The sequence below is a fragment of the Thalassophryne amazonica genome, chromosome 7, assembly GCF_902500255.1.
Source record: "Thalassophryne amazonica chromosome 7, fThaAma1.1, whole genome shotgun sequence".
Taxonomy (NCBI): Eukaryota; Metazoa; Chordata; class Actinopteri; order Batrachoidiformes; family Batrachoididae; genus Thalassophryne; species Thalassophryne amazonica.
The window spans coordinates 102284501-102309164 of NC_047109.1; the positions used below are offsets into that span (position 1 = coordinate 102284501).

A 24664-nucleotide genomic window follows, 5' to 3' on the forward strand; every position below is an offset into this window, starting at 1 on the left:
GTGGTCTGCGGTTGTGAGGCTGGTTGGATGTACTGCCAAATTCTCTGAAACGCCTTTGGAGACGGCTTATGGTAGAGAAATGAACATTCAATACACGAGCAACAGCTCTGGTTGACATTCCTGCTGTCAGCATGCCAACTGCACGCTCCCTCAAATCTTGCGACATCTGTGGCATTGTGCTGTGTGATAAAACTGCACCTTTCAGAGTGGCCTTTTATTGTGGGCAGTCTAAGGCACACCTGTGCACTAATCATGGTGTCTAATCAGCATCTTGATATGGCACACCTGTGAGGTGGGATGGATTATCTCAGCAAAGGAGAAGTGCTCACTATCACAGATTTAGACTGGTTTGTGAACAATATTTGAGGGAAATGGTGATATTGTTTATGTGGAAAAAGTTTTAGATCTTTGAGTTCATCTCATACAAAATGGGAACAAACCAAAAGTGTTGCGTTTATATTTTTGTTGAGTGTATAATGTTTCTTAAAGCCAGAAAGTTGCCATTTGAAATTACTTTAGTTTGTGTCATGTCTGTGATCTGCTTTTTTTCTACAAAATTAAACAACTGAATGACCATCCTCTGAGGCTGGTGATTCCATAATTTTTGCCAGGTTGTATATTAAAGTAAGTGCCTTTGGAAGGCTCCCTTGTTTTCACTTGGGGTCGCCACAGCAGATCCAGTGGGGATTTACATGTTGAGTTTTACGCCGGATGCCCTTCCTGACGCAGCCTCACATTACATGGAGAAATGTGGCACAGAATCCAAATGCACTAACCACTTGGCCACCTCCCCTGCCCCCTAATCCATCATTACGTCTTTACTGTTATCTGTCAAATGAAGAATATACTGCATTTCAGCAGTATTCTAAGAAAAAGGACATTCTGAGGATGAACCAGCTCATTAAGAAAGTGGGCTCCGTGGTTGGACTGTGCCTGGATTCTGTGGAGAAGGTGGTGGAGCAGAGACCACTCTCCAAGATCCTGTCCAATCAGACCCACCCCCTGAACTCTGTCTTCTCCCACCACATAAGCTTGATGAGCTCCAGATTCCTCTCACTGAGGTGTAACACAGAGACTGAAGAACTCTTTTGTCTCTCGCACCATCAGACTGTATAATGCTGCAACTTCAAGCAGGAGCAGGAGAAATGAGCTGGAAATGTCCCGCGCATAGTCTATAGTTCCTTAACTCCTTCCACTTTGATTTGTTTGCGTTTTATTATTTATTACTGTTTTTTATATGTACTTTTAATGTGTGTTAACCTTTATGTGTGAGAATGGGAGTGACAGACCGCTGTACAATTTCGGTCGGGATTAATTAAGTATCTAACCATCCAGCCGAAGAACAAAGTAACCCCAGCGTGACACAAAGCATCCCGAGTTTGAATGTGTGGCACAACAATGGCTCATTTCAATCTTCTCACATACAACACCATTTGCTGTCATTTTTAACTTCTGCACTCTGGCTGACACTCCTCAAAGTATAGTCATTGGGGTCAATTGAGCAGGCGAGCATTAAAGGAGGACTAGCTTAAATTTAATTATTTTATCTGATAAAACATACTAAAAACATGCATTTCCCACATTTCTTTTTTATCATTAATAAATTGATGAAATAAAAAAATAAAGAACTCATCTGATTGGTCAGAAATTTTATGACGCATATGCGGGGACCAAGCTCCTGTTCATATATTTGGCACTGTTGCAAACTTATTTTTAGCTATTTTTTTTTTCCTGCTCTTCTCATGAAGATACTGTATGCTTTATACATATCCAATGGATATTTTTAACTTTCTAACGCTACCAGGAGCCAGCTTTTTCACTTATTCAAAAAACAAAAAGGGACATCCTGGCAGAGTCAAACAGGAGACACAGGGGCAGCAAGGCCGGGGCTAAGCTAAAGGCTAGGCTAGCAGAAAACTGGAGACACTACAAACCATCAATGCTCTGTGATCGTGGGAAATGTGAACTCGCTGATCTCAAACAAGATCGACAAGCTGTCTGCACTGAAAAACCAGCAGATTTACCATGAGAGCAGCTTGTTTATCCTTACGGAGCTGTGGCTAATGGATGCTAACATAGACCTGCTGGAATTCACTGCTGTGAGAGCCGACACTAAAGCGTGCGGGAAAACAAAGGTGGGATTTGTCATTTACGTTAACCACTGGTACAACCCAGGACATATCACTGTAACGACAGTCTTGTCCTCTCAGGATCTCAAGCTGCTAGCCGTTAGCCTGCGGGTAGACTATCTACCGAGGAAGCTTAGTCCGTTCAAGAAGACCAAAGCCAGCTGTCACCGCAAGAACACAGGAAGTCTTTGCAGGAGGTGAGTTTCAAAAGTGGACTATTTATTTATCAGTCTAGCTGAGGACATGATATAAATTTTAAATTGTGCAGAGATGCAGAGCTAAACACATTACCACATACGCTGATGACACTTCTGGTTTTTATGCAACACCTCCAGCAGCAATTTATTTTTAGCAAATTTGTTTAGCGTGATAACTATTAATAGAAAATGCTAATTTTCAAAATAACTGCAAAAATTAGTTTTATTTAACACTTAGAATGACACTATAATACATTTTTTTTTACAACAGGTCCCATTTAAGCTGACCAACTTTTCCACACATGTCCACTGGTTGGAAATATTTTATTCTACAAATACCACAAAGATACAACATATCCTCTTATAAAATGAACAATAATGCTAATAATATTAAAGCAAACAGAGCTCTGGTACTGGAATAGTATCAGTATCGGCAGATATCCAAATTTAGGTGCTGGGATCGGATCTGAAGTGGAACAAATGTGGATCGGTGCATCACTAGTGCTAAATTTAATATCCTGGGAAGTCCCCTGCCTGAACAAAAATTTGTATTTTGTATGTAACTTTACAGCAAGGACAATGAAATGCATGTATGTGGCAGGAAGGAGGCGTAGCATCATGATGGTGGCTCCACATTGTGATGTTAGTCAGCCATCTGCAATGGAGGATTTAATCACATCCCCGGCTCAAAAGTGTGCAGCAGTTATGCTACGTATTAAGGCACTAGGTGAAGCCCAACTTATATGAAACCAGAGGATCTGACCAGTCCTCTGACACTTATCCTACTGAGTCACATGCTACTTTATCCCTGAAAGCAAACTGAAAGTACATGAACCACCCTAGGTCACTATTATTCCAAGTAACAAGATACTATTAATGTCTGCTCCACCACAGCAGGCATTCATAAAAATGTTATATTATGACTGGTATGCACTATTAGAGGGAATAATTCACAAAATATTGATCTGTGTTTCAACTACAGTTTGCATTATATACCTGATACACATTATTGTTTAATACTATCAGGCAATTATTTCAGACAGCTAGCAAACAAGTTTCCCCCCCATGGATGATAATACACTTAATATGCTACACTCAATAAGAAACAAGTTTTGCTATGTGCCAACAATATTTACTTTGTACTTTGATGATTGTGTGTCAATCATCTTTAACCATAAAAATCCAAATATGACAGGGTTCAAGGTTTTAGTCAGGTTTCACTGCCACCGATGTAAAAAAAAAAAAAAAAAAAAAATCTGTAAGATATATATGCATTTTATCAAACAAATTTTGTTTCTTTGGTAAAAAGAATTGTGTACTTTCTGATGGGAGCTTTATTTTTTCCTTAATTATAGATTTATGTCACTTTTATAGCCATTTATACTAAAAACAGGCAAAAAAAAATGATGATTTTCAGTGACATTTTGATAGTGGAAATTTTAAGCAGAAGACCATATAATAATGTTTATTCGACAAGCTATTTGAAATGTTCTTTCCTTTGTGCATGATGTTTGCTTTATTTTGATACCCAGTTTTAAGGCTTGCAGATATTCCAAGATGTTTTTTCTGGAACAGTGTTTAAAAGGAGCCCAGTGACAAAACCGTTTGCTTTTTTAAAGTTGAAGATAATAATCTATTTTATATTTCATTTTTTTGGAACAACCCTGGCAACTACATGCAAGTTTTCTATATCACTGTGTTCTCCAGGACCTGACAAATATGACGGTGTACCAGGAAATGAATATTCTCCAAACAGTTCAGAGTACACTAACAGTATAGTAACCCACTCGCTTAAAATTATTGATGTGTAAAAAAATTATTGAACCTTGTAAAAAAATAAAAAACAAACACTTCTGTAATTTTGAACACAGAGCTTTCAAAATCATGCCAAATATACCTTGATAGGTTGTTCATTTGGTGTATAAATAGCTTTGTGATCACTGTGTTCTGAAACAAGTTTTATTTATTTATTTTTACATTGCATAGTTGTCTTTGATTACAGATTTTGAATTTTGGGGGTATTATGATGCTTTATGTTACTTTTGTCTGAATTTTACTGCTTAAATCAATTAATCATAATTAATAAACATATGCCAAACTTGTTAAAGCTTTTGTCGAGAATCTAGATGTCATGTATTAACAACACAGTAATTATTTATGTCAACAGTATGAATGCAATATTTTTGTCAATTTCCACCTGTAGTGTCTGAGAATAAATGGCTATAGCTCAAAAGTGGTTAAAGATTTTGCATTTCTGATTTCAAATCTGAAATCCTGAGAAAGGTTTATCACAGAAAATCTATGTTTTAAATTTCCAATGGAAAGTTGAAAAAAAGGGTTATTTTAGCAGTAAAACCTGACTCAAACCTTGAACCCCGTCATTTTCATTTAACCAGATAAGAAACACCCACTGAGATCAAGACCTCTTTCACAGGGGGATCAGCACACACCAACAGGCAAATCAATAATAAAAAAACAACACAAGCAGCTAACCAATGGATACAATTATTTGAAACAACAACAGCTCTAACACAATAAAACCCATGGTCTAAGACAGGGTTTAAAACAGACACATTGTCCAAAAGATTTCTGTTGTTGGTTTTCTAATATTGAGCGGAAAGCTGTCAGTGAAACCAGCCCAGGCAGTTTCAATTCCATTTGGAGGACATTCCAAGAAAAGGAGGAGGCAAAACTAGAAGTTTTCTTTCCCTTTTCCGTTCGAACATGGGGAACATAAAAACGCAAAGTGTCATTCAAACGTAAGGCATAGCAGCGTACAGTTCTCAGCAGAAAAGTGGACAGATAAGTCGGAACCAGCCCAACAAGTGCCTTATATACCAAACTCATGCAGTGTGTGAGCCACCTTTCTTCCAAAGAGGACATGCCAGCCTTGGCATAGAGTTCGCAGTGATGGGTAAGGCGGATACTACCAGTGATAAATCTGAGCGCACGATACACTGGAGACAAGGACTCCAAACATGTGCTGGAAGCACATAAATACACAGCATCACCATAGTCCAATACAAGCATAAAAGTAGCATTTATCAAATGTTTCTGGGCTTCAAGGGAGAAACAGGACTTGTTTTTATAGAACCCAAGCTTCAACTGCAATTTAAAAATCAAAGGTCTAATGTGAGCCTTGAAGGAGAGCTCTGCATCCACAATTAAACCCAGATACTTATAATTAGTGACCAGCTCACTTGACCTTGGACAGTTTTAATAACTAGTATGCTCTCTGAAGAAACCGATGAATTTGAAAAAAAACCCCAACATTTTAGATTTCTCAACATTTAAAACCAATTTCAGTTTCCAAAGGTGGGAAGAAGCATTTAATAAATTTACACACAAGTCTTTTATGTAAATTTGTAAACAGAATGGGTCCTAAAACTGAACCTTGAGGTACACCTTTTGTGACCTCTAGGAAGGAGGAACTAACTCTAGCCATCGGAACACACTGTGTTATACCCTTCAAATAATCTGCAAACCAAGCAACAGCTTGATTGGAAATACATTTCCTCAAAAGAATTTTTAGCAAGAGACTGTGATCCACAGTATCAAAAGCCTTTGACAGAGCAAGAAACAAGGCAACACAAAGCTTCCTCGAGTCTAATGCTTCGAACACATCATTTAAAACTTTTAAGGCTGCAGTAGCAGTGTTGTGATGCTTCCTGAAGCCCGACTGAAGAGGGTTTAGAATATTGCTTAATTCCAAATATTCCTTCAATTGATAACATACAAGCTTTCAAACACCTTTGCCAAAATACATAATTTTGAGATAGGCCTAGGTAGGGATGGGTATTGATAAGATTTTAATTGATGTCATTATTGATTCTGCTTATCGATCCGATTCCTTAGCAATTCCCTTAATAACCTCTTGTGAATTTTGTGTACTAAAAGTAAGCTTTACAGGTTTTCTATGTCAACAACATTTTATTGAGTCTTAAAGTAAATAAATATGAAATTGGTCACTGTATCCTTGATCTCTGGACATAAATAAAAATTAAAATCTGTAGTTTTTTTTGTCAAAAGCATTTCCTTTCAGACATTTTGGCATGAATGTCTCTCCATACCTCTAAGCTGAGCTCAAACGGCTGCTGCACGTCAGTGCAGGACGTCTCATTTTGGGAGGAAAAAAACATTTTGATCGATTGCAGTTTGTTTATATTACAACATATGGAAAGAGATATCAATTGATTTAAACAGCGTTTCCCTTTGAAGTTATTAATTCCAACTGGACTCCATCATTCTAACTTGACTCGGCAGAGAGCTGCGCAGCATTTGGAGCTATGTGAACAGAAGGGAGGACCATTCTCGTTTCTTTCTCGTAACAAGAGTCCCAGTTACTGACTTTAATCTGCACAAAAGTGACTCACGATTGACATATTCAGGGATGAAAGTGGTGGTAAAAAAAAAAAAAAAAAAAAAAAAAAAAGGCTGTGACCCAAAATTACCTCCCAACACCACCCACACGAAAATGGTTGAATTCTAGAAGCTCTGAAATGCAATCTGGGGCTATTCCAGACAAACTGCAGTGAGGGCAGCATTCATTTTGGTGAGAAAAAAAAAAAAAAAAAAAAAAACAACTTTCCTTATAGTGCAGCAGATAACCAAAACAATCGTTCAGTTTGTGATAAAAGCATGTAATTTGGTACACATATAGCCAAAGGCATATGAAAAGATTTGGATATGGAGGCATTATGAATTTCACTGGTCAACAAAAAAAAATTTTGTCTGCTACCTGAAGAGAAACAACTGATTTTGGCTAATTTGAGTATGCTGATTTCAAATATGCAAACAGAATTTCTCTAGCACGTCAAGATTTTGAGTTATGTGACTATACCAATAAACGCCAGTCGCCAAATTGTTCTCAATGATTTTATTAGAAATGAACACACAACTGGTGAAAAAAATTAATACACTCCACAATTAGTCTTAACAGTTCAAAAGTGAGCCAAACACTTGCTCTTGCGCTTGTGGGTCACAGACGTTTCACGCTGTAGAAACTAGCAGTAGTCACCCATCATGTTTGTATTTTAACGCTCCTGGTACCTGGTCTCCATTTCAGAGATATCGTAGTGGAATCTTTCACCATGCTCATCACTCACATCACCCAAATTGGGTGGAAAGAACTCAAGATGAGAGTGCAGGAAGTGAATCTTAAGTGACATTCTGCAGCCCATGCGTTTGTATGATTTGAGCAAGGGGTCTGAGCTTAGATGGAAAGTCTTTGTCTCTAATAACCTCACGTATTTGAGGTCCATCAAAAATCCCAGCTTTAAGCTTGGCATCACTTTGGACTGCCCCAAATTTTTGCTTCAGGTATTTAAAGCCATCTGAGCTATGATCCATTGCCTTCACAAAGTTCTTGATGATACCAAGTTTTATATGCAGGGGAGGAAGGTATACTTTCTGTGGATCAATCAATGCCTGGTGTTTTACATTGTGTTTTTCAACTGTGTGTTGGACTCGTTCTGGCCACGTCTTGATTTTGATAGATTGTTCCTTTCTCATAAACATTTGCAGTGTGCTAGATCTGATGCATTTGCCAAATATCTCTAGGTCTCTTTTTTCATATTTTGCATTTCTGATTTTAGAACACTGAACAAACTATTTTTGAGGCTAGATTAATCATATATATATATATATTTATTTATTTATTTATTTTTTTTTTCAGTGCTCCAGCAGTATTCCATCACTTGATGTACATGTACCACAAAAAACTTGGTTTTCATCTGTAGACTGATCAAAGTAATCATTATAAAAAAATTACAAATTTCTGGCAATGTTGGCCCTCAATATTGGCAGTTTATTGATTGAATTGTTTTACCATATTTGGATTCAGCAACCCAAAATCACCCAAATTAGTGCTAAATTCTGTTTTATTCTAAAATTAGAAAATTTTAACACAATCTACATTTGCATGAGAAGCGCCATAATAGCAATAGATTAGCTAAATATTGGCATGTGCATAACTCAAGAACCTGATGTGCTAGACAAATTCTGATTATAGATTTGGAATCAGCATACCTGAAATACCTTATATCAGCTAATATTCACCAGGTAGCAAAACCATTGTTGACCAGTGTTTTCAACATGGCGCCCATGGCAGCCATTTTTCAAAATGGCCACCAGCAATGCCTGTTTTCTTATGAGTGACGGACATAATATGATATTTTAGACATATTTACCACATATTGTACTTGGTAAATGTCTATAGGATAATTGAAAAGTTGTCATTTCATATTCAAGATGGCCGCCATTTCCCAAGACGGCAGCCGTCACTTTTATGACGGTCTGATATGTATGATCTCGGTGTCAAATCAGTCATCGTTTATGATGCAGAATTCAAATTCTGAACTTAAAATTGGCCAGAAGCATCCTTACACCTCACAACTGAACATGACCACTGGTGAAGACAAACTGGTGGTTATGTTTGGTGGACTGCATATTGAGAAGGCGGCATTGAAGATGTTGGGGAACCGGTTACAAGGAAGCGGTTGGGTTGACGCACTAGTGCAAGCTGACATCTCATCTCCAGGGAAAGCTGACTCCTTCTTTAAAGCAGCTCATGTAACTCGCACCAGGAGAGACCATCAAATTACAGCAACGGCTCTGTATGTTCTGCAGCACCAGGCTTATGACAACTATTGTCAAACACAAACAGATCAAGTGCCACTTGCGTTTGAAGTTTGGTGCAGCAGGAGAGCAGAAAACATCCCACAATTTCAGTACTGGTCTATTGTTCTTGAATTAGAGCTGCTCGTGCTAGTATTTGTGCGGTCATTGCGAGAGGGATGTTTCTCCATGTACCTTGATGCACTAACAGAACTAGTCAAGTGGTTTCATGCAATGGATCATACCCATTATGCAAGATGGATTCCAGTTCACCTGAGGGACATGGCTGAACTACCAAGGACACAGCCGAGCGTAGCTCAAGCGTTCAGGGAAGGCAAGTTCACTGTCCAGAAGACCAAGAATGTGTTTTCCTCCATGGCCATTGACCAGGCTCATGAGCAGATGAATGCTTGCGTCAAAGGAGATGGTGGTGCTGTGGGCCTCACTAATAACCCATCTGCACTACTGCGATGGATGGTAGCAGGACCAGAAGTAGCCCGATCCATACAGGAATTTGAGATTAGCTCAAAAAAAATCAGATAACACACTGTACCATGATCAAACAACAAGTTCCCTGATCTCATTCATCAAAGATGTACGGTCTTTGGTCAGTGCAATGGAACATTTTGGAAATCCATTTGAAGAGGAAAGCAAGGACTTGGTTGTTCTCCACTCAAAGGAACAGCTGGACCTTCAGCTGCTGAGGCAGTTAGGTGAAACAGACAGGAGAGCAACAATTTGACGCTTTCACAAATGAATGCATTGTTGAGAGAATAAAACCAGTGGATGACACCATACCAAGAAATAAGCTGCAGGTGTTCGGTACTTCAACCAGGAGGACAGTATCAAAACCAAAACAGAAACTGGTTTCTCTCAAACAGGATATGGCGCTCTTTTCAAGACTATTTATTGCTTGCCAGACCAGGGATGGAAACTTAGATGAATTCTTTCGACACGAGAACCAACCGTGTCCACCAGCGCTGTCTAATGGGGGAGGTCTCCACCTGGGACAGAAGAGTGATCTGCTTCCATGCCTGGAAAAAGTTCACAGTGCATACTCAAAGTCCAAAGGTTACCTGTACCATTGTAGATGGGGCAGCCATCATCCAGATGCTGAAACCAAGTTCAGTAAAAACCTTCAATGACTATGCCCATGTGATCTTCATTCCATATCTAACCAGAAAACTTGAAAGTGTGTCCAGGCATGATCTGGTGTGGGACCGCTACTTGTCTGATTCTCTGAAAGCTGCTACAAGAGCAAAGCGTGGAACTGGGATTCACAGACGTGTGGTAGGTGATGCAGCCATTCCCAGGAACTGGCCAAACTTTCTCAGAGTTGACAGCAATAAGACAGCACTGTTTGCCTTTCTCTCAAAAGCTCTTCTCACATCGTTACTGCAGGAGGACAAACAGCTTGTTATCACTAGTGACATAGAAGTCCTTAGCAAGCCACCACTCCCAGATAGGTCTTAGATTGCTCCTTGATCGCATGAGGAAGCCGATAGTCGCATGTTATTACATGTAGCCCATGCAGCCAGAGACGGCCATCATAAGATCATGATTAAAACAGTAGATACTGATGTTGTGGTACTAGCTGTGGCAAGAGTTTCCGATACTTAGCAGCCCATGAAATTGCAGCAGGGCTAGGACCTGAGAAAGCACGTGCGCTACCACTGTTCCATGCAGTGACGGGTTGCGACACTGTGTCTTGTTGGCCATGGGAAAAAGACTGCGTGGGCTGTATGGACTGTGTTTCCTGAGCTTACGCATGCCCTGTTGAAACTGTCTTCAGCCCCAACTGAGATACCACAAGAGGTAATGGCCACAATTGAAAGGTTTGTTATCCTACTCTATGACCGAACCAGCACATGCACAGAAATAGATACGGCAAGAAGGAAGTTATTCGCCAAGACGCACAATGCAGAATCAATCCCTCCGACCAAAGCTGCCCTGGAAGAGCATGTCAAGAGAGCAATATACCAAGGAGGTCATGTGTGGGGTCAAGTGCTGGTGTCAACACCAGAACTACCTTCACCGTGCAAATGGGTTGGTCAAAGACATCTAAGGGAGACTATGAACCCTTCTGGACATGCCTACCAGATGCAGGCCAGTCAAGTTATGAACTTGTCTCTTGCAAATGTAAGAAGGGTTGTGTTGGGCATTGCAAGTGCAAAAAAGCTCAGTTACAATGCACTGCCCTCTGCTTCTGTGAAGGCGAGTGTGAATAGTCTTCCTTGTGATAGACCCTAGATTTGGCATCACTTAATACAACCCCTGGCAAAAATTATGGACTCACCGGCCTCGGAGGATGTTCATTCAGTTGTTTAATTTTGTAGGAAAAAAGGAGATCACAGACATGACACAAAACTAAAGTCATTTCAAATGGCAACTTTCTGGCTTTAAGAAACACTATAAGAAATCAGGAAAAAAAATTGTGGCAGTCAGTAACGGTTACTTTTTTAGACCAAGCAGAGGGAAAAAAAATATGGAATCACTCAATTCTGAGGAAAAAATTATGGAATCATGAAAAACAAAAGAACGCTCCAACACATCACTAGTATTTTGTTGCATCACCTCTGGCTTTTATAACAGCTTGCAGTCTCTGAGGCATGGACTTAATGAGTGACAAACAGTACTCTTCATCAATCTGGCTCCAACTTTCTCTGATTCCTGTTGCCAGATCAGCTTTGCAGGTTGGAGCCTTATCATGGACCATTTTCTTTAACTTCCACCAAAGATTTTCAATTGGATTAAGATCCGGACTATTTGCAGGCCATGACATTGAACCTATGTGTCTTTTTGCAAGGAATATTTTCACAGTTTTTGCTCTATGGCAAGATGCATTATCATCTTGAAAAATGATTTCATCATCCCCAAACATCCTTTCAAATGATGGGTTAAGAAAAGTGTCCAAAATATCAACGTAAACTTGTGCATTTATTGATGATGTAATGACAGCCATCTCCCCAGTGCCTTTACCTGACATGCAGCCCCATATCATCAATGACTGTGGAAATTTACATATTCTCTTCAGGCAGTCATCTTTATAAATCTGATTGGAACGGCACAAAAAACAAAAGTTCCAGCATCATCATCTTGTCCAATGCAGATTCGAGATTCATCACTGAATATGACTTTCATCCAATCATCCACAGCCCACGATTGCTATTCCTTAGCCCACTGTAACCTTGTTTTTTTCTGTTTAGGTGTTAATGATGACTTTCGTTTAGCTTTTCTGTATGTAAATCCCATTTCCTTTAAGCGGTTTCTTACAGTTCGGTCACAGACGTTGACTCCAGTTTCCTCCCATTCGTTCCTCATTTGTTTTGTTGTTCATTTTCGATTTTTGAGACATATTGCTTTAAGTTTTCTGTCTTGACGCTTTGATGTCTTCCTTGGTCTACCAGTATGTTTGCCTTTAACAACCTTCCCATGTTGTTTGTATTTGGTCCAGAGTTTAGACACAGCTGGCTATATGTGTACCAAATTTCATGCTTTTATCACAAACTGAACGATTCTTATACATATTGGAGTTAAGCTGCTGGACTATTATTCAAATTCACTCCAGTAGTATTCTGCTCTTACTAGGATGCAGAAGTTTTCTAGCTTGGCAGATAGTTATGGAGGAAATCACTGAAGAAATTAACAAATTGAAAATATGGTTTGACCAAAATAAATTGTCATTAAACTTAAATAAAACGGGGATGAAGATGAGATGTAAGAGTCACTAGGTGTTCACAGGAAACATTTATTTCTATGTTTATTTACGTTCATTGTTAGTTGGTTTTATATTTTCTGTTGTGTTTTTCATCAGGTTCTTTTTGTCTTTTTCTCTAAAATTATATTGTAGCATTATATGTTATTATTACTATTATTGTTGTTGTTGCCATTATTAATATATAAACAAAAATATCTAAAAATAAATAAAAATTACAATTTGCAATACATTTGACTCTTATGACAACAAACGCTGAGCCATTAATTATACAAAAAATAAATGCACACAAATGTGCTGAGATGCGAACAGCTTAATGCTAATTTTAACATTGAAAATGCCATAGACAAGCTAACGCGTTAGCATCGTTCCCATTTTTAAAGTTAGGAAATACATCTATCAACTGTTTCAGAAGACCATAACAGGTCGGTTTAACATAAAAAAGGTAAATATTACTCACAGACATATATGCTCTTTGGGGTTTTGGTGGGGAAAATTAAGATAAAGCGAAATAAAACAAAGAACCACGAGCAGCGGGTTGGATCAATGCTCCATTGCTTCAAACTTCAAAGAAGTGCCGCGCTGCAGAAAAGGATGGTTACAGACCCTGCAGGGGTTCTGTAATTGACGTAGAGACATGATCATTTTCCTGACAAACACCACCACAAACAACGGCCGCTCTGAAGGACCGTTAAGGGAATCGTTAAGCAAAAAGGCTATTGATGTCGGTGGATCGAATCATTTCTTAATGATACCCGAAAACAACCGGTTCTCGATACCCAACCCTAGGCCTATGGTTGTTCACAATTGAAAGTTCGCCTCTTTTTAACAGTGGGAGAACAAATGCAGATTACTAAACTTTGGGAAATGTGTTTTAAGACTCACATTAAAAATTTCAAGTTAAAGGCTCAGCAATAAAATCAGCTGCCAATTAAAATAATGGATCCAAGCAATCAGGACCAGCTGATTTTTTTAGAATCCAACTTCCACTGTGAACAGAGACACACACAGGTTTAAAATTAAAAGATCAACAGCAGCAAATTCATTATTTAAAACTTTTCCTTTAAAATCAAAGCTAAAAGAATCAAACAAGTGCCCTGCTGAAATAAAATGTTCATTAAAATAATTTACCATGGTGCCCTTATCAGACAGGGTTATAGAGTCTTTGATCAAAAAACTAGACAAATCACTGGAAGACATAGCAACCGTAGATTTAACAACATTCCAAAATTTCTTACGATCATTTACAGTGGGGTAAAAAAAAAAAAAAAGAAAAGTATTTAGTCAGCTCCTAATTGTGCAAGTTCTCCTACTTAGAAAGAAGAGAGAGGTCTGTAATTTTCACCATAGGTACACTTCAACTATGAGAGACAAAAATGAGAAAAAAAAATCCAGGAAATCACATTGTAGGATTTTTAAAGAATTTATTTGTAAATTATGGTGGAAAATAAGTATTTGGTCAATAACAAAAATTCAACTCAATACTTTGTAACATAATCTTTGTTTGCAATGACAGAGGTCAAATGTTTCCTGTAAGTCTTCATCAGGTTTGCACACACTGTAGCTGGTATTTTGGCACATTCCTCCATGCAGATCTCCTCTAAAGCAGTGATGTTTTAGGGCTGTCACTGGGCAACACGGACTTTCAACTCCCTCAACAAATTTTCTATGGGGTTGAAGTCTGGAGACTGGCTTGGCCACTCCAGCACCTTGAAATGCTTTTTAATGGAGCCACTCCTTTGTTGCCCGAGCAGTGTGTTTGGGATCACTGTCATGCTGGTAGACCCAACCACATTGCATAGTCAATGCTGTCAGTGATGGAAGGAGATTTTGGCTTAAAAACTCACGATAAATGGCCACGTTCATTCTTCCCTTAACACAGATCAGTTGCCCTGTCCCCTTTGCAGAAAAACAGTCCCAAAGCATATGATGTTTCCACCCCCATGTTTCACAGCAGATATGGTGTTCTTAGAATGCAACTCAGCATTCGTCTTCCTCCAAACACGACTAGTTGAGTTTTTAACTAAAAAGTTGTATTTTGGTTTCATCTGACCACGATATTCTCCGAATCCTCTTCTGGATCATCCATATGCTCTCTGGCAAACTTCAGACGGGCCTGGACATGTACTGGCTTAAGTAGGGGGACATGTCTAGCACTGCAGGATTTGAGTCCCTCTCTGTGTAGTGTGTAGCCTTTGTTACTTTGGTCCCAGCTCTCTGCAGGTCATTCATCAGGTCCCTCCGTGTAGTTCTGGGATTTTTGCTCACCGTTTTCATGATCATTTTGACCCCACGGGATGAGATCTTGTGTGGAGCCCCAGATCGAGGAAGATTATCAATGGTCTTGCATGGGTTCCATTTTCTTACAATTGCTCCCACAGTTGATTTATTCACACCAACCCGCTTGACTATTGTAGATTCACTCTTCCCAGCCTGGTGCACATCTACAATTTTCTTCCTGGTGTCCTTCGACAGCTCTTTGTGGACAGGTGTCTTTTATTCAGATAATGAGTTCAAACAGGTGCCATTAATATAGGTAACAGGTGGAGAACAGAAGAGCTTCTTAAAGAAGAAGTTACAGGTCTGTGAGAGCCAGAAATCATGCTTGTTTGTGGGTGACCAAATACTTATTTTCCACCATAATTTACAAATAAACTCTTTAAAAATCCTACAATGTGATTTTCCTGATTTTTTTTCCTCATTTTGTCTCTCATAGTTGAAGTTAGGGCTGCAGCTATCGAATATTTTTGGAATCGCATATTCTATCAATTATTTTATTGATTAATCGAGTAATTGGATAAAAAGTACCTTTGTGTTTTTAAACAATATCAGTAGTGGCAGGGCTCTCCCTACAGCAATGGCACAATGTTTCTGTGCCATCATGCAGATTTTTAAGTTTAGGGTGTTCCCTCTCTCTGTTTTCCAGGGTTATTAATTACCTCCGCCAAGGAGGTTATGTTTTCGGTCGAGTTTGTCTGTCTGTCAGCAGGATAACTCAAAAAGTTTTGAACGGATTTTGATGAAATTTTGTGGAGTGGTTGGAAATGACAAGAGGCACAAGTGATTCAATTTTAGGGGTGATCCGGATCCAGGAATTTTTTAAAGGATTCTTCACCATTGCGGGATAGGGGGAATTTTTGACATTCTAGTTTCTAAGTCCACAAAAACAAGGCAGAAAGGCTTGAAAAAAATTAGGGTGTAACATAGTCAAATGTTCTATCAAACAACAAAGTTTGGTGATGATCGGATCAGGATTCCGGATCTGGTGATTCAGAATATGCAAAAATATAGGGAAAATAGAAAATGTGTCAGTGTGAGGTGACAAATGAAGCTAGAGATGCACAACTAACACCAAATTGTAGCTGAATCTGTACTGATTCAGTAAGGCGTCATCAGATTTGATGTAGCATCAAATAGAGCTAGATCCAGAAGAAAACCGCCATTACCGAAAAATGGTTTTTATACAATAACTTTTGAACTAATAAAGACATAAAAGTGATCCCAAGTTCTAGTGGTATGTTTTCATGGTCAAGGATGTCAAATATAAAGGAAAGAAAAGTGTATGTATCATAGTTTTGGTTGTAACACTGAATTGTTGAATAGATCACTGTGCCAAGGAGGGAATCTCTTTAGGGTCAGTGACCCTATGGCCTTGTGTAGCACATCCAACACTTAAAAAATAGTTTTATTTCAGAATTTACTGTTATTTATTTAGAGAAGTGTTTCATAAATGTTAAAAAATTCATATATTTGCAGTTTAGTTGAATAATAAATTGAATTTTGTCTCTTATTTGTTTTCGTCTATAAGCACATGCCATATCAATATCAGTGCTCAGATGACAGTAGCTTCTGGGAAAGGTGCAAGTAGCAATAAACTGTGATGCCAAGCGCTAAGGATACATGCTATCCAGTCACAGCAGATGACACTATTTTACTACTGAACAAACATCATTGTTAGACTTTTTTAGGTTCAATGATTCCACGGCGTGTAGATGTTATGGCGTCAGTGACCCCATGGCCTTGGTAGAGGTTTGCACTCTGAGTGCTTCTAGTTTTTTCATGTTAAGAGTTTTAGAGCTTTGCCAAACCATAAGCCCAGGCAGTCTGAAATCTTCAGTGTGCATTCTTTTTTCCTTCTTACTGCATATTTCATTTGCATATTGCACTTGAATATTTGCATATTCAAGTGCATATTTCATTTGCACTTTTTATTACTGTAATTTATTCAGTGTGGATTGCAGCATTTCCACAAAAGTTGCCTGTTGATAAAAACTCTTACCAAATCTGAATTAAAGCTTTTTTTTTTTTAATCATTAAACATGACTCATTTAAAGTGCGCGTCCTTTCGCTTCATCTGCGGAGGTGGAGAACGGCTAGTGGAGCAAAACATTTTTTTTTTTTAATATATACAAACACACTGCTTCACTTAAAATGCGCAATAAGTCCATTTCAGACGATCCACGTGGACCCTTTCTCTTAAAATGCTTTATTTTACTCAGCATGTGGCTTTGAAAACTTGTAGCATCGCCTGCTACATTGATTAGCACTATGGTCTTCTGTGTTTTTTTTTTTTGTGGGAGCGTTACAGCGCCACATACAGGCCTGAGGTATGTACTACAGCTTTAAACGAATTTTCGAGGCAAAGAATTTGCCTCAAACATTTTTTGTAATCAAATTACTCGAATCGTTTCAGCCCTAGTTGAAGTGTACCTATGCTGAAAATTACAGACCTCTCTCATCTTTCTAAGTAGGAGAACTTGCACAATAGTGAGCTCAATAAATGCTTTTTTACCCCACTGTAAGCTTTTGGTAGTTTCAGATTAAAAAAAAAAAAAAAGTCAGATTTTGCCTTTTTGATCAAAAATGTACATTTATTGCCCAATTTCCAAAAAATAATCCTGTCCACCTCAGATTTAGTTTTTCGCACCGTAGCCCAAAAAGCTCTCGATTTACCAATCGATCTACGTTCCGATCCTCACCTATGGTTATGAGATTTGGCTCATGACCGAAAGAATGAGATCGGGAGTACAAGCGGCCGAGATGAGTTTCCTCCACAGGGTGGCTGGGCACTCCCTTAGAGATAGGGTGAGGAGCTCGGTCACTCGGGAGGAGCTCGGAGTCGAGCCACTGCTCCTCCACGTCGAAAGGAGCCAGTTGAGGTAGCTCGGGCATCTTTTCCGGATGCCCCCTGGACGCCTCACTGGAGAGGTGTTCCGGGCACAGCCCATCGGGAGGAGGCCCCGGGGAAGACCCAGGACAAGCTGGAGGGACTATGTCTCTCGGCTGGCTTGGGAACGCCTCGGGGTTCCCCCGGAGGAACTGGGAGAGGTGTGTGTGGATCGGGAGGTCTAGGTGGCTTTGCTTGAGCAGCTACCCCCGCAACTCGACTCCGGATAAAGCGGAAGAAAATGGATGGATGGATGGCACCGTAGCCCAGGCATGATCTCTTTCTTTAAGAAGGTTTCCAAGCTCTGTGGAAAACCAGGGATTATTCTGTCCCTTTACTCTAAAACTTAAGTAATGAAGCATGTTTATTTATTAGCTTCAAGAATTCCTAATGAAATAAATTCCAGGCCAATTCAACATCACCTAGAATGGAGATTCACTTCCACTCAACACTTAGCAGATCCTGCAAAAAATCCTGCTCCTGAAAATCTTTAACATCTCTCTTAAGCAAAAATTTTGGTTTGGCTTTAGAAAGTTTGGCATTTCTGATCACTGCAACTGCAGAGTGGTCACTCAGATCCTTCCCAAAAACACCAACAGCGTTATATTTATGAGGGTCATACAGAAAATATCTCCAACTGCATTTTTTTATTGGAGTTTTTTTTTTCAAGCGATTTCCTCTGCTAACACAAATTCTGACTCAGAGCAGGAAAGACATATCCGTGCATGTGCAGCAACAGACTGAGCTTATTACAGCACGTGCAGCAGATCAAAATACCTTATGACTCAGAATGGTTTAAAAAAAACAAACAAAAATACTGCAAGTACAGTTTTCAATCATCTCAACATCTATTAATGCTGCATTATGACAAATTGTAAAAAAACAATTTACATATTTTATTTTCCAACAGCAAAGCACAAACTAGGGCTGGCGGTATGGACTAAAATTCATACTGCAGTATCACTTGAAGCATAGACAGTAATGGTATATATTGTGATATATTTCCAGTATACAGTAAATGTCAATCCAACTGTTTATGAATGGGGAACATACTCCAATCAGCAAATCCACTGCAGCAGAAACCTGTATTCTTAACTGCAAAGAAATTTTAAATGGCAAGGAATGATATTTTAGGAACATTTCTTGTGCAAAATGACAAATATTGGGAAATAAAAACCCTTTCAAGTAACTTCCAAGCAGTGCAACAGGAGTGTCGTGATCCACCATTTGTCCTGACGTTGTCATTGTGTTGTCCTTGTCTTCTGTCTGTTATATATTGTCATTTCTGGGCATTTTGTGGTCTCTGTTTTATACTTTATACTAGAAACTCACAGTAACGACCAGGTGGACGATAGATAATGACAAATAAAACTGGGTTTTGGGACTTCCAATTTGGATGGACAAGACTAAGAGTCAAGCTTTCAAATGAATTAAAGCTCTGTCTGGGTTTTTGATTAATTAATAAGCGGGAATAGAAGATTGCTACTCGAAAACATTTTAATTTTTATTCAGTCTTTCACAAAAGAATTTGGATGTGTAAAAACACAGACACCTTCCTCCCTCCACCAAAATTCAGTAATAATATGATGACCGGCAGTGTTTTCACTCAATATGCAAAATTACATATTTTCATTTTCAACATTATTAAACAGTAAAGGAAGTCCCTTTGGCTTCTCCTTTTTACACTCAGGGTCACCACAGCAGATCTGAGATAGATCTGTATGTTGTATGTCCAACTACACATTACACTGAATGGGCAGCAGTCTTGAAGCAGTAACCTGTTCTGGTTACACGCACACTAATTGCTTGGCCACCACACTATCCTGGACATTATTACTCACTGAACCCCAATTTACTTCATATATTATGCTACCTTTGTCTGCCAAAAACTTTGGTGAACCCACTTATAGCACCAACAGTTCCTCCATATTAATAAAGGTGCATTTTCACCAAAGATTTAAAGAATTTTCTAAAAAACATTTCATTTATTCCAGATTTAGAGAAATTATTTATCTATAAAGTATTCTAGACAATCACGCGAGACATATTCTGAAAGCTGAGATTGTTCTTAACACTTTGATATGCAACATGTGGGCATTATACTAAACAAAGAGACCTTCAAAGGGTCTAAAATTACAGAAAAAAGAAAATACGTATAGACCTAAAAGGGTTTCAAACAATAAAAAGTGGGGATTGAACCACCTGAATCTATGTCTGCTGTGGTGACTCAAAGCAAAAAGGAAGAAGTCAAAAGAATTTACTTACAATTTGTTTATTTTTACCGCATTTCAAGCCTGTCGTGCAGCAGAAGATATGTTGTTACGGTGAGTAGCAGGTCAGTGTTACGGAGTGTGTTGTATGATTACACATAATTTTCCTCTTTGAACTGACCTGAAGTAACACAGCAGTGTGACAGTTAAACCAGGCCTGCAACAAATGCTTCAAAAGATGTTTCCACTGTGAATGTATTTATAAATTCTGAAGAGCATAGATCTTCACAGCCAGCAGGGTCCTCTCACTGGAAAGAATGGAAAACCTGCTTTACCACCATGTGAAATCAGTAGGATGACATTTCTGACCATTTTGTTCCATCAGGGCACATAACTTTTCTGTTTGGGTCAATACTACTGGTGGACTTGTCGTCGCCACTCGCTGGATTGATTTTGCCATCTTGGGAATTGATGGTCCAGAAGTTAAAGTGGTGGATTTGAGACCATCAGACCAGAAAATCATTAAGGGCTCTTAAGACAACTTCCTAATGCTGTGTTCAACTGCACGTTGTTAATTCTGAGTCAGTATTTTTGATAGCTGATGTAAATGTGCAACTCCAGTGCAACTGACTGGAAAAAAGTCTCTTTGTGATATTTTTGCTGTATCTTGGGAGGGGGGTGGCAGGGTTGCTTTGTGGTTGTCTGTCTCACAGCAAGAAGATCCTGGAACTTCCCACCTGGTCCTTTTTGCATGGAGTCTGCATCCCTGTGTTCACGTGGGTTCCCTCTGGGTTCCTCCCACTTCAAAAGCCATGCAGATTAGGTGAACTGGAAATTTTAAATTGACTGTAGGCTTGCATGTGTGAACATGTGAATGTGTTTGTTTACATGTGACCCTGTGATAGACTGGCATCCTGTCCAGGGAGTACCCCGCATCACACCCTATGACTGCTGGACTAGGCCCCTGTCCCCTTGTGACCCTTAATTGGAGTAAGCAGGTATAGAAAATGAATTAATTAATCTTGGGAGAAGGACTGACAAGGATTTGCAATCCACCGCCAAACTGAGAACAAAAACCAAGGCCCACATGAAATCAAGACTTACCAGAAACATTTATTACATAAATCCGCCATTAAACACATTTTCTAAGCACATACTGATGAGAACCCCAGTGTGACTGAGTGAATCAGGACTCGCCCAACTGTACTCCACCATGGCCCCGGTTGTTATCGTGTGACGTCAGTGCAAACCCAAAACCTCCTCATCCGCACGTGTTTGTTACAGAGAGGGATGCTCAACAAACTTAATGTCAAGCAATCCGGAAAATGCTCCTTTGTTTGCAATAGCAGGTACTGTCTCCTGCAGAAAGGTGGCATTTCCAGACAACACAACCTTGTTTACAGCAGCCAAAGTAGACAGCAACAAGCCGAAGCCAGGCCCATCCTGCACAGACGGCCACGCATCTTATTGTGCTTCATTAAGATTATTTCTTCTCTTAACGGGCTGCTTTTCACGTGTAACGGATTCACAGGGGAGATAAAACGCCAGTGCTGTTGCTGGATAACAATAATAATAATGATGATGATAATGATAATAAGCACTTTCAGCCGTTCACAGCAGAAATGTGAAGCCAACAGGGAGAGTAAGCAACATGTATGGAGCCAAAGTTAGCTCGCTAGTTAGCACTAGCTCAGTTGGTTAAATGCAACGGGGAAGCAGCCGTTATTTTAGCCAGAAAGTCCACAAATAATTCTAACAGTCTATTTAACTCATGTGGAAGAAACAAGTCTTTACCTTCGCTTTTTCCGCAGGGGTGAATTTTAAGACGTGCACAAAAGGATTCCTGAACGGAGGAGTCTGGTCCATCTTCTTCCCGTCTCCCTCCATCCCGCAGTGTCTGCTGCTCGGTAACCTCATTTCTTCCACAAACAACGTTACTTTTTTTATTCTCCCGAACAGATTCCTCCTGTAGTCCTCGCCAACGACGCTTGTTTTTGTCGTGCACGGTGGGTAACTGAGGCGGCAGAGCGGGTTTTTATCTTCCTTTCCTGGACAGCATGGAGGGATAATAGTTAGCCGATGGATTAGCTGGAGTTAATTTGAAATCACCGTCGATGTCTTTCTGTCCGCGGATCGTGCACAGAACGCCTCCTTCTCCTCCCTGCGCTGTTCCCAGATCAGCCCCTCCTCGCTCTAACGGTGGAGCCGCGACCACAGTGCGCATGCGCAGCTCGCGCATCCTTCGTGTCACTCCAAAGGATGCCGAACGACGACGTGATGCTGCCTTCAGAGACTTACCAAAATGTCGGAGTTCCAAGAGTTTACATACACTAAATAATTTGTGTGCGTGTACGTGGGCCTGTGTTCTGTGGCCAAATTTGCTAAATCACAAAGCCACATTTAAATATGTGTCTAGCAAAAGTAAATCACTGGTGCGGCGCCGGAAAAGAAATTGCAACTCTTTTTGTCCAGCAAGTTTGAAAAGACAACGCGCACCACCAATCTGAGGAAAATGTTTGTTTTTGTTGTTTGTGGACAAAGTGGAAGTGAGAACTGCGTGCAACCAGATGTTTTTTTTTTAAGTTTGTCTTTAGTGTAAGTGGATCTGACCTCAGTACACACATGCAGCTGTGAGTCACATGTGCATCAAGGTTACATTGTTGGACCTGTGGTAAGACTGTGCAGCAGAAAAGTGGGCGTCTCTCAGTTTGGATGACTAAGTGGAAATTTATTGTTCGGTGCACTGTGAGGGCCACAAGAGCTGCATCTGCATTTGTGTACTTGCCCACGTGGGAGCGTGGGTGTGTGACGATCTGACCTCAGCCGCTAGTTCTTCTCACAACAGTCATAAAGTGATTGTAGTTTCATTTGGCTGCTCCCTTTTTTAAATTGATTTAGCTAGTTCGGGTATGGACTGCATGTTTAACGCCGGATGCCCTTCCTGATGTGGGGTTGGGGTGCAGGTTACCTTGTTACCTTGTTTGTGATGCAAATGCACGAACCCAGTTTTTATATATATATATATATATATATATATATATATATATATATATATATATATATATATATATATATATATATATATATATATAAGAACAGCAGTGACTAATTATTTTCAACATTTTCCCCTTGTTTATTTCTGTCAGTACTGGTGGATTTAAATCAGAACAGCTGGTTTTAGCTTTTGCTTCGCAACTGAATGGTGCTGTGTAACTAATAATATGCTGCCCTCCAGTGGTCAAGCTCTTACATTACATAGAGATTGTCCAGTGGATAAAACACACACACACACACACATATATATATATATATATACACAACCCCTGGCAAAAATTATGGAATCACCAGCCTCAGAGGATGTTCATTCAGTTGTTTAATTTTGTAGAAAAAAAGCAGATCACAGACATGACACAAAACTAAAGTCATTTCAAATGGCAACTTTCTGGCTTTAAGAAACACTATAAGAAATCAGGAAAAAAAAATTGTGGCAGTCAGTAACGGTTACTTTTTTAGACCAAGCAGAGGGAAAAAATATGGAATCACTCACTTCTGAGGAAAAAGTATGGAATCATGAAAAACAAAAGAACGCTCCAACACGTCACTAGTATTTTGTTGCACCACCTCTGGCTTTTATAACAGCTTGCAGTCTCTGAGGCATGGACTTAATGAGTGACAAACAGTACTCTTCAATCTGGCTCCAACTTTCTTTGATTGCTGTTGCCAGATCAGCTTTGCAGGTTGGAGCCTTGTCATGGACCATTTTCTTCAACTTCCACCAAATATTTTCAATTGGATTAAGATCCGGACTATTTGCAGGCCATGACATTGACCCCATGTGTCTTTTTGCAAGGAATGTTTTCACAGTTTTTGCTCTATGACAAGATGCATTATCATCTTGAAAAATGATTCCATCATTCCCAAACATCCTTTCAATTGATGGGATAAGAAAAGTGTCCAAAATATCAATGTAAACTTGTGCATTTATTGATGATGTAATGACAGCCATCTCCCCAGTGCCTTTACCTGACATGCAGCCCCATATCATCAATGACTGTGGAAATTTACATGTTGTCTTCAGGCAGTCATCTTTATAAATCTCATTGGAACGGCACCAAACAAAAGTTCCAGCATCATCACCTTGCCCAATGCAGATTCGAGATTCATCACTGAATATGACTTTCATCCAGTCATCCACAGTCCATGATTGCTTTTCCTTAGCCCATTGTAACCTTGTTTTTTTCTGTTTAGGTGTTAATGATGGCTTTTGTTTAGCTTTTCTATATGTAAATCCCATTTCCTTTAGGCGGTTTCTTACAGTTCGGTCACAGACGTTGACTCCAGTTTCCTCCCATTCGTTCCTCATTTGTTTTGTTGTGCATTTTCGATTTTTGAGACATATTGCTTTAAGTTTTCTGTCTTGACGCTTTGATGTCTTCCTTGGTCTACCAGTATGTTTGCCTTTAACAACCTTCCCATGTTGTTTGTATTTGGTCCAGAGTTTAGACACAACTGACTGTGAACAACCAACATCTTTTGCAACATTGCGTGATGATTTACCCTCTTTTAAGAGTTTGATAATCCTCTCCTTTGTTTCAATTGACATCTCTCATGTTGGAGCCATGATTCATGTC

The 24664-nt window shown here is 39.4% G+C and overlaps 1 protein-coding gene and 1 long non-coding RNA gene across 2 annotated transcripts in view; both read right to left on the reverse strand.

Annotated features, from left to right (window-relative positions):
- Positions 1 to 22213, reverse strand: part of LOC117514693 (lysophosphatidylcholine acyltransferase 1) — a 71683-nt gene extending 49470 nt beyond the window's left edge. Inside the window, exon 1 of the mRNA XM_034175255.1 lies at positions 21828 to 22213. Within this exon, the coding sequence (XP_034031146.1) occupies positions 21828 to 21950 (123 nt within the window). The 5' untranslated portion in view covers positions 21951 to 22213. The remainder of the gene's footprint in view (positions 1 to 21827) is intronic.
- On the reverse strand, positions 12126 to 17121 carry LOC117514694. The gene is made up of 3 exons (XR_004561936.1): positions 17045 to 17121; positions 15105 to 15110; positions 12126 to 12139 (listed from the first exon to the last, which is right to left on the reverse strand). It is a non-coding gene; the product is annotated as an uncharacterized LOC117514694 (long non-coding RNA).
- Positions 22214 to 24664: the final 2451 nt, after the last annotated feature.